The sequence below is a fragment of the Pan paniscus genome, chromosome 12 (genome assembly GCF_029289425.2).
Source record: "Pan paniscus chromosome 12, NHGRI_mPanPan1-v2.0_pri, whole genome shotgun sequence".
In the NCBI taxonomy this organism is placed as follows: Eukaryota; Metazoa; Chordata; class Mammalia; order Primates; family Hominidae; genus Pan; species Pan paniscus.
Window position 1 is genome coordinate 83,830,185 of NC_073261.2, and position 12,863 is coordinate 83,843,047.

Genomic DNA, 12,863 nt, shown 5'->3' on the forward strand with positions numbered 1-12,863 from the left:
TACATGTCAGCAATTAATTGAAATAATGAACACTTTCTATACAGAAACAGAAAAACACAATGAACTACAGGAGAAAATACAGTAAGAATTTAACTTATGAGACAACTAACTTGCCTGGCTAAACGGATGACACAGTGGGCAACGACTCTCAAGCAAACTCAGAACAAACCTACGCAAACAGCAGCCTTCCTTACACCCATACCAGAACATTTCAAAAGCTTCAGGGTCCTCAAGACCATAGTGATTATAAATCAAAGTATCAAACTGGCCGGGCGGGGTGGTTCACACCTGTAATCCCAGCACTCCCAAGGTGGGCGGATCACTTGAGGTCAGGAGTTCAACACCAGCCTGGCCAACATGGTGAAACCCTGTCTCTACTAAAAATACAAAAATTAGCTGGGCATGGTGGTGCATGCCTGTAATCCCAGCTACTCGGGAGGCTGAGGCAGGAGAATCGCTTGAAGCTGGGAAGCAGAGGTTACAGTGAGCTGAGATCATGTCATTGCACTGTAATCCCAGCACTTTGGGAGGGTGAAGTGGGCAGATCATGAGGTCAGGAGTTCCAGACCAGCCTGACCAACATGGTGAAACCCTGTCTCTGCTAAAAATACAAAAATTAGCTGGGTGTGGTGGCACCCACCTGTAATCCCAGCTACCCAGGAGGCTGAGGCAGGAGAATCGCCTGAACCCAGAAGGCGGAGGCTGCAGTGAGCCAAGATGGCACCACTGCACTCCAGTCTGGGTGACAGAGCAAGACTCAATCTCAAAATAAATAAATAAATAAATAAAATTAATTAAATAAAATAATAAAACCTGCACATCCTGCACAGGTACCCCTGAACTGAAAAGAAGGGGGGGAAAAATGTGGCTGGGCATGGTGGCTTACTCCAATAATCCCAGCACTTTGGAAAGCTGAGGCAGGAGGATCACTTGAGCCTTTGGAAAGCCAAGGCAGGAGGATCACTTGAGCCCAAGAGTTCCAGACCAGCCTGAGAAATACAGGGAGACTCTATCTCTGTAACACGCTTTTTTAAAATTAGCCTGGTGTCGTGGTGCACACCTGTGGACCCAGCTACTCTGGAGGCTGAGGTGGGGGTATTGCTTGAGCCCGGGACATCAAGGCTGCAGTGAGCCATGATTGTGCCACTGCACTCTCCAGCCTGGGCAATAGAGCAAGACCTAGTCCCCTCACCAAAAAAACTAAGTATTATTCAGTTGTTTTAGCAGGGAGAAAACATCCTCCGAAACAGTGAAGTGTAAATTTCCTCCTATCTGTATCCTCACAAAACCACCAATGGGCCAGGCCCAGTAGCTCATGCATGTAATCCTAGATCTTTGAGAGGCCAAGGTGAGAGATTACTTGAGGCCTAGGGTTCAAGACCAGCCTGGGCAACATAGCAAGACTCCATCTCTATTCAAAAGAAAAATCCACCACTGAAAACAGGAGATGGCAAGACACTGCCCAGATCCTTTGCTAAAGCCTATTTACAAAGGCTTCTATGTCAACATTTTCACCAATTAATGAATGTGATACAACCTAAAAAACCATATACTAGGCCAGGCCTGGTAGCTCACACCTGTAATCCCAGCACTTTGCAAGGATGAGGCAGGAGGCTCACTTGAGCCTGTGATTTTGAGGCTGCAGTGAGCCATGATCACACCACTGCACTCCAGCCTGGGTGACAGAGCAAACTTTGTCTCCGGAAAAAAAAAAAAAAAAATATATATATATATATAGATATAAAATTACATATACACATATATACACATATACACTGAAACCAAACACCAGTGTTTGGTTTCAGTTAGTATCACTTATTTTACTCCCATCAAAACTACAAAGAAGATAAATGGACAAGCAAAAGGCTTCAGGTAAGAAAAAGCATGTTTCCACCTCATCATAAAAAACACAAGACTTAAACTTTTTTTAATCAGAGAAAAACAACTTACTAGCATGCTTATCTGCGAGCATTATAAGTGTGTTGGAAATATCACGTCGTCTATAAAAGCATACTACTTTTGCTTCCACGTTGCCACTTGCAGTCTAAGAGATAAGAAAAATAAAAGTCATTTGTACTGAATATTAGAGTCAAATAATTTATACAACGAAACTAGATACAGCACAATTATATGATCATGCTCATTAACACTGGTGCCAACCACAACTGCAGGATAACCACAGAGCTAAAAAATTCAAATAAGGATGAGCAACATTTGTTCTGCTTCCAAGCACAACTGGAATGTCAAACATATAATAACACTGGCATTAATTAAACTAAACTGATTAGACTGCTTTAATGATTAAAGCCAGACATAGTTAACACTGATTAGCTTTAAGAAACTAATCCCCCAACTGCTTCAATTAACTAGCCTTAAAAAAAAACAAAAGAAAAAGAAACTAATCCCACCAATTTTTAAAGCCACAACTGACGGAAATAATTTATTTCAGTCATTTAAACACACCTCGTCCAAACCCATTCCCAGAAAGCACTAGCTAAGTGTAAAATCACCAAGCCCTCCCCTAAGTATCCCATGTTCCATGGACAGTGAAGCTCTGCAGGTGGGAAGCAGCCATCATGCAGAATAGACCAGGTGACCTGGAAAAGCATTCTCTAGCCCAAGGAAGTCTATGAATCTCTAAGAGTCAATATTCTAAGCAGTACTTAGTTTACCTTCACATCTAAAAATATTAAAAACTTTGAGTTATGAACACTGAAACTCTCATTTCTTTTTGGCTACAATCTACAATGCAATCAATATTCAGTTAGGTTCTTCCAAAGTATGATGGCTTCAAAAAAAAATTCAGTTATGCTGTCATTTACTGCAGCTGGGGCCCAGGCTCCTGCTCTCCTATTCTCTAGAATTCTGAGAGCTCTCAAGAAGGTCAATCATTCATTACAAAGTTCCCTGTAAAAACACACAGATTATAATAAAATGCTATTGTGATTTCCATTTTCAAACAAGTGTGAGAACAAATTTTCAGAAATTTCTCTGGTCTTACAGATATACTCAAATACAAAGAAGAATATAAGTGCTGCAGTAAATTTGTCAATTTTATGAAGTCCAGCAGCCGTATTTTAGATTAAGAAATAGTCCTGTGGAAACAGTGCCCCTTAAAACTGAAATCATATTAAATTTCTAACCAAAGTGCTTCTATATTTCATAATATTGTGATCAAATACATTCTCCAGAAGTAATGATCCAGCAATCTGCTAAATGAACAGGCCAAGATTTCCATGTAAATAAAATAAAATCCATCAATGACTTCAAATATAAGCTCTTAGTCATTTCTGTCTTCTTGAGATATGCCTTGAAACTGCTGCTTTGGATTTTCAATGTGATTTTTGTCTCTTCTTGAGACACTAAAAATCCAGGCCGGGTGCGGTGGCTCACACCTGTAATCCCAACACTTTGGGAGTCCAAGGTGGGCAGATCACGAGGTCAGGAGTTCTAGACCAGCCTGGCCAACATAGTAAAACCCCATCTCTACCAAAAATACAAAAATTAGCCGGGTATGGTGGCACACACCTGTAGTCCCAGCTACTCGGGAGGCTGAGGCAGGAGAATCGCTTGAACCTGGGAGGTGGAGGTTGCAGTGAGCCAAGACCACACCACTGCACTCCAGCCTGGGTGACAGAGTGACAATCCATCTCAAAAAAAAAAAAAAAAAATCCAAATCAACAGTTTCAAGGCATATTTTTTTCTGCCTCACTAGTGAGTTCCTCCAATAGGGATGCTATACAAAGCTAATTAAATCCTTATTTAAACCTGCTTAGGGGGCGGGGAGCATAGTTCAAAATAAATAGTCTCTTCTTGACCATGCACTCACTTGGCTACTAGGTAGCTTACAGCTACCATATTCCTCTTCCCCTCTACAAACACACCCTCTCCAGCATTCTTCTGAAGCATGGTTACTCATGGGTCTACAGCCCAGTGCCAGTCTGCAACTGTTAATGGCATTTAATGAAATGAGTACAGGGTTTGAGACTAAGTGCATTACAGCAATTAAGAGTTTATATATATATATATATATATATATATATATATATATATTTTTTTTTTTTTTTTTTTTTTTTTTTTTTTTTAGACGGAGTACCATTCTGTTGCCAGGCCTGAGTGCAGTGGCACAATCTTGGCTCACTGCAACCTCCAACTCCCTGGTTCAAGCCATCCTCCTGCCTCAGCCTCCCAAGTAGCCTTTTTTTCCTAGCTTATCAATCAGAACAAAGTAAGTATTTTCAGTTTAGAGGTGGTTTTGTTTTGGTTTTTTTGTTTGTTTGTTGAGATGGAGTTTCACTGTTGCCCAGGCTGGAGTGCAATGGCATGATCTTAGCTCACTGCAACTTCCACCTCATGGGTTCAAGCGATTCTCCTGCCTCAGCCTCCCGAGTAGCTGGGATTACAAGCATGCGTCACCATGCCCGGCTAATTTTGTACTTTTAGTAGAGACAGGGTTTCACCACATTGGCCAGGCTGGTCTCAGACTCCTCTCAGGTGATCCACCCACCTCGGCCTCCCAAAGTCCTGGGATTACAGGCGTGAGCCACCGTATCTGGCCTTGTTTTGTTTTTTTTCAGAGATGGGGTTCTTATTATGTTGCACAGGCTGGTCTCAAATCCCCAGGCTCAAGCAATCCTCCTGCCTCAGCCTCTCGAGCAGCTGGGACTACAGGCCTGAGCCACCATGCCTGTCTTCAAGTATTTTTAAATCATTATTTGGATTTTCCCATCATGTTAACAACTTTCCCTACCTAGCCAATTTCACCTCTGATCTTCCCAGGGCCTTTATCTAGAACACTCCTGTGTCCTCTCTTCCCATGGTTCCCTCTTCCTCATCCTTTAGGCCTCAACTTCAATGTCCTGTCCCACCCTACCTAAAGGAAATGACCTGTCATTCTCTATGTCAAGGTTCTTGCCTTCTTAGAAGTTAATACAATTCATTACTATTACTATTTTCTTTATGCCCATCAACTTGTCTTTCCGGGTGTCTCCCTCATTAGAATGTAGACCCTGTATGGGTAGAGACCATGTCCATCTTGTTCACATTCTATCTCTGAGCCTAGCATAGTGCCTGGTACATAACAGGTACTCAATAATATTTGCTTAATGAATTATCTAAAATAAGATGTCTTTTTCACATCCCTTCAGAAATAAAGACCCTATGTAAATATTTCAATTAGCCATTCAAACTGCCATTTTGTGAAATTACAAAGAATCCCATCTCTCACAACACAACCCCAGTCCCAGAAACTCACTATTACATGGATGACTCTGTGCTGACAACAGGTAGGGGGAGGGAGGAGGTGAGGATGGATGAGGGGGGCATTTCAGAAATGAATGGCCATGAAATGATAAAGCAGTGTGAAATAAGCTATGTTCACCTAGATGTGCAACCCAATAATTTAGCTACTATGTGCCTCAAGAAAACAATGCATGATTTAGCTACCTTAAGGTGTATGGTTCTGTGAGGCTCAAAAGGGTAACAAATGTGAATCCTGGGTTAGGTTTCCAGAGCACCATGCTGTGACATTTCTAAACTTAGCACAGCTACAATTTTACTTTCACTTGTGGGACTATATGGTTGATGTCTGTCTCCACTAGACCTGTTTTTTTTTTTTTATCACCCTTGCATTCTCACTGTCTAAAAGTACCTGGCTGGTAGAAGGTCCTCAATTTTATTTGTAAAATGAATGAATCAAAGCAGTTTGTAAATAGTAAAGCTATGTACATATAAGCATTAACATCAGACATTTCAGAAATTAATTAATTCAACAAGTATTTAGTGAATGCCTTTAACTATGTGCCAGCCACTATTCTAAGGCACTCAGAATGCATAACTGGACAAAACAGAAAAGATCACTACAGCTGACACTCTAGGAAGACAGGTAATGAAAATAAACACAATAAGCATATTTGGAGGTGATAAATGATATGGAAAAAAGAGCAAGGGGTGAGGGGCAGGATGGACACAAATAAACGGTCCTCCTAAGGTGGTTGCAGGGAGAAACAGCCAAAAGCCCATTGTGCTTTGTGCCAAGTAAGCAAGGCAGAGCTCCCACCTGCTTTCAGCGAAAGTGGAGGTCAGAGAGGGGCAGTGACAGCCAACGAATATAGGGTCTCATAGGTCAAGATTTCTATTTCGATGTAATTAACTTTCTAATTAAACTGATATGGTAAATAGTTTGGAGTTGCCTCAATTCTTATACCTTACATCAATAACATAAAAGATCAAAATCACATGCCAACAGTTCCCATCCACGGACTGATCTAAACTTGAGGCCATTCTCTTCATTTGGTGGTCTCAAAGACTAACTAATTTTTTTTTAATGCAAAGGCAGTCAGCCTGTAATCCCAGTGCTTTGAGAGACCAAGATGGGGGACTGCTTGAGGCCAGGAGTTCTAGATCAGCCTGGGCAACATAGTAAGACCATGTCTACAAAAAATTTAAACATTAGGCAGGGTACAGTGGTTCACGCCTGTAATCCCAGCACTTTGGGAGGCCAAGGCGGGTGGATCACTTGATGTCAGGAGTTCAAGACCAGCCTGGCCAACATGGTGAAACCCCGTCTTCACTAAAAATACAAAAAAATTAGCTGGGTGTGGTGGCGGGCACCTGTAATCCCAGTTAATTGGGAGGCTGAGGGAGGAGAATCACTTGAACCCAGGAGGAGGAGGTTGCAGTGAGCCAGGACCTATGCTACTGCACTCCAGCCTGGGTGACAACTAACATAGGAAAATGCAGTAGCACAGTTATTTTGAGAAAAGGAGGCCGGGCATGGTGGCTCACACCTGTAATCCCAGCACTTTGGGAGGCCGAGGTGGTAGATCACCTGAGGTCGGGAGTTCGAGACCAGCCTGACCAACATGGAGAAACCCCATCTCTGCTAAAAATTAGCCGCGCATGGTGGTGCATGCCTGTAATCCCAGCTGCTCAGGAGGGTGAGGCAGGAGAATCGCTTGAACCCAGGAGGCAGAGGTTGTGGTCAGCGGGGATTGCACCATTGTACTGCAGCCTGGGCAAGAACAGCAAAACTCCATCTCAGAAAAAAAAAAAAAGCCGGGCGCGGTGGCTCACACCTATAATCCTAGCACTTTGGGAGGCCGAGGCAGGCGGATCACAAGGTCAGGAGATCGAGACCATCCTGGCTAACACGGTGAAACCCCATCTCTACTAATAAATAAATAAATAAATAAATAAATAAATAGCCAGGCGTAGTGGCAGGCTCCTGTAGTCCCAGCTACTCGGGAGGCTGAGGCAGGAGAATGGCGTGAACCCAGGAGGCGGAGCTTGCAGTGAGCTGAGACTGCGCCACTGTACTCTAGCCTGGTCGACGGAGCAAGACTCCATCTCAAAAAAAAAAGAAAGAAAGAAAGAAAATGCTGGCGCGGTGGCTCACGCCTGTAATCTCAGCACTTTGGGAGGCCAAGGCGGGTGGATCACCTGAGGTCAGGAGTTTGACACCAGCCTTGCCAACATGGTGAAACCCTGTCTCTACTAAAAATACAAAAATTAGCCAGGCATGGTGTTGGGCACCTGTAATCCCAGCTATTCGGGAGGCTGAGGCAGAAGAATTGCTTGAACCCAGGAGACAGAGGTTGCAGTGACCGGAGATCATGCCATTGTACTCCAGCCTGGGCAACAGAGCAAGAATCCGTAGCAACAACAAAAAAAAATTAGCCAGGTATGGTGGTACATGCCTGTAGTCTCAGCTACTTGGGAAGCTGAGGCAGGAGGACTGCTTTGAGTCCAGGAGTTCAAGGTTACAGTGAGCTATAATCATACCAATGAACTCCAGCCTGGGTGACAGAGTGAGACCCTGTCTCCCTGTCTCTGGAATAAAATAAAAATAATGCAAATTCCCTGGGATATTCCCAAAACAAACCAAGGTCTCAAGGCTCTTCAAACTAAGAATGTCCTAGGTCAGGCTTGCCTTCCCAAGACAAAACTGAACAAGTTACCAGATGGCATTTTGAGGGAAAGGTATTAGCTAGACAGACTCAAAGATTTTAACACTATGAAGTCTCATTAACCACACGACCCTCAGAGAAGTCTGGAGGAAAACAAAGCATCATTAGAAAATCGGAGGAAAACAAAACATCATTAGAAAATCTATGGTCCATGCAGCCTGACTGCTTTCTGGTACCTCCATTATAAATCCTGGCCAGGCGCAGTGGCCCACACCTGTAATCCCAGCACTTTGGGAGGCTGGGGCGGGTGGATCACCTGAGGTCAGGAGTTCAAGGCCAGCCCAACCAACATGGTGAAACTCTGTCTCTAATAAACACACAAAAAACAGCCAGGCATGGTGGCGCATGCCTGTAATCCCAGCTACTTGGGAGGATGAGACAGTAGAATCGCTTGAACCTGGGAGGAAGAGGTTGCAGTGAGCCAAGATTGCGCCATTGCACTCCAGTCTGGGCAACAAGAGTGAAAACTTCATCTCAAAAAACAAAAAACAAAACAAAAAAAAGTTTCTTCTCCTGCAATCATAAGGCTTCTGTTGTCCTAATAACCTACCATCTCGGACAAATCTTAATGTGAAAATTTTAATTGGGCCAAAGGTACAAAGCTACTTTATATTTATTACACCAAAACCATACTTTTTTTTTTTTTATTTCGAGACAGTCTGTGTTACCCAGGCTGGAGTGCAGTGATGCAATCACAGCTCACGGCAGCCTTGACCTCCTGGGCCCAAGCAATCTTCCTCAGCCTCCCAAGTAACTGGGACTACAGGCATGTGCCATCATGCCCGGCTATTTTTTTTTTTTTGTAGAGACAGGGTTTCCCTATGTTACCCAGGCTAGTCTGGAACTCCTGGACTCAAAGGATCCTGAGGCCTCAGCTTCCCAAAATGCTGGGATTACAGGTGTGAGCTACCACAGACAATTTAGCCTAGTCCAGAATTTTTTTTTTTTTTTTTTGAGACAGTCTCGTTCTGTCACCCAGGCTGGAGTGCAGTGGCGCGATCTCGGCTCACTGCAAGCTCCACCCCCCGGGTTCACCCCATTCTCCTGCCCCAGCCTCCCAAATAGCTGAGACTACAGGTGCACACCACCATGCCCAGCTAAGTTTTTTTGTATTTTTAGTAGAGACGGGGTTTCACTATGTTAGCCAGGATGGTCTCTATCTCCTGACCCCGGGATCCACCTGCCTTGGCCTCCCAAAGTGTTAGGATTACAGGCGTGAGCCACCGTGCCCAGACAGCCTAGTCCAGAATTTTACAAATTCCCTTCAAATTTTTTTTTTTTTTTTGAGACGTTGTTTCACTCTTGTTGCCCAGGCTGGAGTGCAATGGCGTGATCTTGGCTCACTGCAGCCTATGCCTCCCAGGTTCAAGCAATTCTCCTGCCTCAGCCTCCCAAATTGCTGGGATTACAGGGGTGAGCCGCCATGCCCAGCCTAAAATCTCAACTTTCAAAGAGTCTGGGACTGAAAGTAAAATCATCTCTTATGCCCCTTTACCCAGCTTATTTTTATTTTTTTATTTTTTATTTTTTTGAGACGGAGTTTATCTCATTGCCCAGGCTAGGGTGCAATTGCACAATCTTGGCTCACCGCAACCTCCGCCTCCCGGGTTCAAGCGATTCTCCTTCCTCAGCCTCTCGAGTAGCTGGGATTACAGGCATGTGCCACCATGCCCGACTACTTTTTTTGTATTTTTAGTACAGACGGGGTTTCTCCATGTTGGTCAGGCTGGTCTCGAACTCCCGACCTCAGGTGATCCGCCCGCCTCAGCCTCCCAGAGTGCTGAGATTACAGGCCTGAGCCACCGCACCCAGCCATATTTTTACTTTTTATATTAATTAAAAAAAAATAAGAGATAGGGTCTCACTATGTTGCACCGGCTGGTCTCCAACTCCTGGGCTCAAGCTATCCACTCGCCAGGCCTCCCAATTTACTGGGATTGCAGGCATGAGCCCCCACACCAGGCCACCCTTTACCCAATTACCCGTCAAGGGAAAATAAATATTTTTAATATTAAAATTAAGAACACTCAGTGTATACCTTGTTGAGTTCTTCTATCCTTCTTATTAGGTATGGGTTGCTGGAAGAATTCTCAAAGTAGACATAATCTGTAATTAAAGGAAGTACAGAACTTAATCTTTTTAACAGAAAGTTCAGATTTGTCAATCCAAGACTTTTTATGTTAGGCAATTCACGTTTGAAATTAAGCTTATAATTCATTCACTGGTAAAAGCAAACATAATAATGCAGCCTTAATATATCCTCTCACGTGCCTACTATTCACAGACCTTTATTTTCTTGGCATTTTCATTTCAATTAATGTTCTATCAGTTTCTCCTAGACTTCTGTCCCAATATGTCATTTCTTTAATAATAAACAAAAAAGACACCTCTTATCACTGTGTAGTCAGGGCACACTAAACATGTGTCCTCTGTACTATAACTACTTCCACATCTTTTTCCTCCAATACAATTTGCCCTGCAGGCTGCTTCTCACATAAAACTATTGACCTAAGACACATTCAGAGCACGGAGAAAGGCTTCACAGTCCAACCTACATCTCAATCACTACTTTAAAAAAAAAAAAAAAAAAAAATCTGATGAGCAGAACAGGTTAAGAGGAAGAACGCTGACAAACTTTTCCACAGTTCTACCTGGGAAGATGAGGGAAAAAGGGGGCCGGGGGATCACTTCTAAGAGGCAAAGTGTTCTGGGGGTGATATCGGCATCTTTTTTACCCTTTTACCATATTTAATCCAGATCCATTTAATGTCTTGTGATTAAGAAATTGCTGCAGGCTTTCAACTAAAAGGATAAAATTTTTCAAGTGTGGCTTTTCCTCTCATCTAATAGGCTCGCTGGAAACTTCCCACTGTGTGTTTATCCGAAAGGCAGCTGCATTGTTATTGTCTATCTTAGTGGCTCTTTCGCCGCTCTCTTCTGCAAAGTGGCCTCATTTAGCCAGGCCATTCCCACCACCATCCATCAGAAGCTCGGCTAATGAGCAGAGAAGGAAAAGCCAGTCTCTCATACAAACACGCCACTTATCTGAATTATTATTTTACCAGGAAAGAGGGAGGAGGGCGTCGTGAGTAGGGAGAAAGTTTGTTTGACCTTATTTCTCTCTTCCGCAGAAGACTGGGAAGGAGGCAGGCAGCAGAGCAAACGTCCAGGCAGAGCTCAACTCCCCACCTCCGGCTGAGGTTCCCAGCTCCCACGAAGCCCCATTCGTGGGGGGCTGGACCAGAAACGAAAAGGAGGGGGGCCGAGGAAGGGGAGGTGCAGGGCCCCGGCTCGCAAACAGGCCTGTCCAGCTGGGCCCCTGGCTGGGCCCCCACCGCCCCCACCCCCACCTCAGGCTCCCACTGAGTGGGGAAGCAGCAGGAGAGGGGATGTCCCCTCATCCTCTCCAGCGCCTAGAAGCCACGCAAGAAGGCCACCTTCTCAGGGGGCTCGACGGGCCCTACCCCGATGAGGGTTTCGTGGAGGGGGGTGTCTGGTAATTCGTACCCCCAAGTAGAGGCCTGGCCCTAAACACTGGGCGGGGTGCGAGGGTGAAGGTGGCCCCGGGCCCTCGCGAGCCCCCGTGGGGGGAGGGGAAGGGAGGGGTGGGGGTGGGGAGTCCCGGCCCCTCTGCGGGCCCCGGCGCCCCAGCCCCCTGCGACCTCAGCCCCGGCGCCCTTGGCTCCCGGCAGTTGGCGTGCACTCGCCCCGGCCCCCCGCTCCCGGAGCCCGCTCCCACACGGGCCGGGTCGGGCCGAGCCTGCCTACCTCCGACCCGGTACATGTTGGCCGCCATGTCCGCCCGCCCGCCCGCGGAGCCCGAGCCGAGCCCCGCCCGCCGCCGCCGCCGCCTCCTCCTCAGCCTCAGCCTCGACCGCCGCCGCCGCCGCCGCCGCTGCCTCGCCACGGGGGGGAAGGGAGGGAAGGGAGGGGACAGGGGGAGGGGGAAGTGAAGGGGAGGGGACGCCGAGGGGTGGGGGCTGGTGCCCGCCCCCAGCGCCAGGCTAGCAAGGCCGAGTGGGCCGGGCCGGGGGAGGCCCGGGGAGGCTGGAGCGCTGCGGGGCCAGCGGGAATTGGGGGGGAGGGGGAGGGGAAAGGGAGTGGGAGGGGAAAGGGAGTGGGAGGGGAAAGGGAGTGGGAGGGAGGGTGGGGGGCCTTGCTGAAAGTGGAGGGCCCTAGGGTCAGGGTCCTGGCTGAGGCAGAGGCCTGCACTCAAATGTGGACCAGGGGCTGTTAGAGAATTAGAGTGGGGGCTGGGGCTTAGCCTCTCCCCAGCACCTCTTCCCCCACCCAGGGTACCCCGTCACCTGTCCACCCCAAGACAGGTCCTCCTTCCCTACCTCTGTCCCTGGGGAACCCCCCTGTGGCTGCCCTAGTAGGCAAGCGCCAGTCTCAATGCAAACTCTTGGATGCAAATAAGTGCAGGCAGCATGGTGCCTTCCTCGCGGTGAGATCCAAGGGGCCGGCCTGGAGCCTGCAGGCTCTAGGGCCAGGAAGATCCCGGGTGCTTCCCGCCTCGCCAGAGACCCAGCTGGAGACAGAGGTAGAAAAACTCCCTTCCTAGGCCACCCTAACTGCGTCATCGTTTACCCCAAAACTGGGCTGAGCAGAACCAACTCTCCAACACCCAGATGGAGGCCCTGGCTCTAGACGGGCACTGTATATGCAGGGCCTGTTCTGCTGGGAAAAGGGACCTTTAGGAGTGAGGGGCTTCCTTTGTCCATGGGGGAACAGGGCCCTACAGTTCACAATCACCACCAACCCCAAACAGAGGAGATTGTATTCAATCAGCTTCATGTCGATGGACACTTAACTGGTTACGTGCCTAAAGCTTCTAAATGGTTATTGTCCCAGGCCAATTCTCTAAACAACCTCTGTTTTCACGGCCTTCCTACT

The 12,863-nt window shown here is 46.6% G+C and overlaps 1 protein-coding gene across 11 annotated transcripts in view; it reads right to left on the reverse strand.

Annotated features, from left to right (window-relative positions):
- MTA3 (metastasis associated 1 family member 3) overlaps positions 1–12,863 on the reverse strand; it is a 289,993-nt gene that overhangs the window by 206,510 nt on the left and 70,620 nt on the right. For 6 of the 11 annotated variants that reach the window (XR_010109298.1, XR_004669801.3, XM_063594985.1 and 3 more), the window contains exons 1-3: positions 11,736–11,847; positions 10,006–10,073; positions 1,951–2,044 (exon numbers count right to left, since the gene is read on the reverse strand). Coding sequence is in view for 6 of the 11 variants with exons in the window: in XM_063594985.1 (XP_063451055.1) it covers positions 1,951–2,044; positions 10,006–10,073; positions 11,736–11,763 (190 nt within the window). In the remaining 5 variants the exon portion in view is untranslated. Of the gene's footprint in view, positions 1–1,950; positions 2,045–10,005; positions 10,074–11,735; positions 12,010–12,863 lie in introns of those variants that run through there. The other 5 variants (XM_034953027.4, XM_034953026.4, XR_004669803.2 and 2 more) reach the window with 3 other exon arrangements.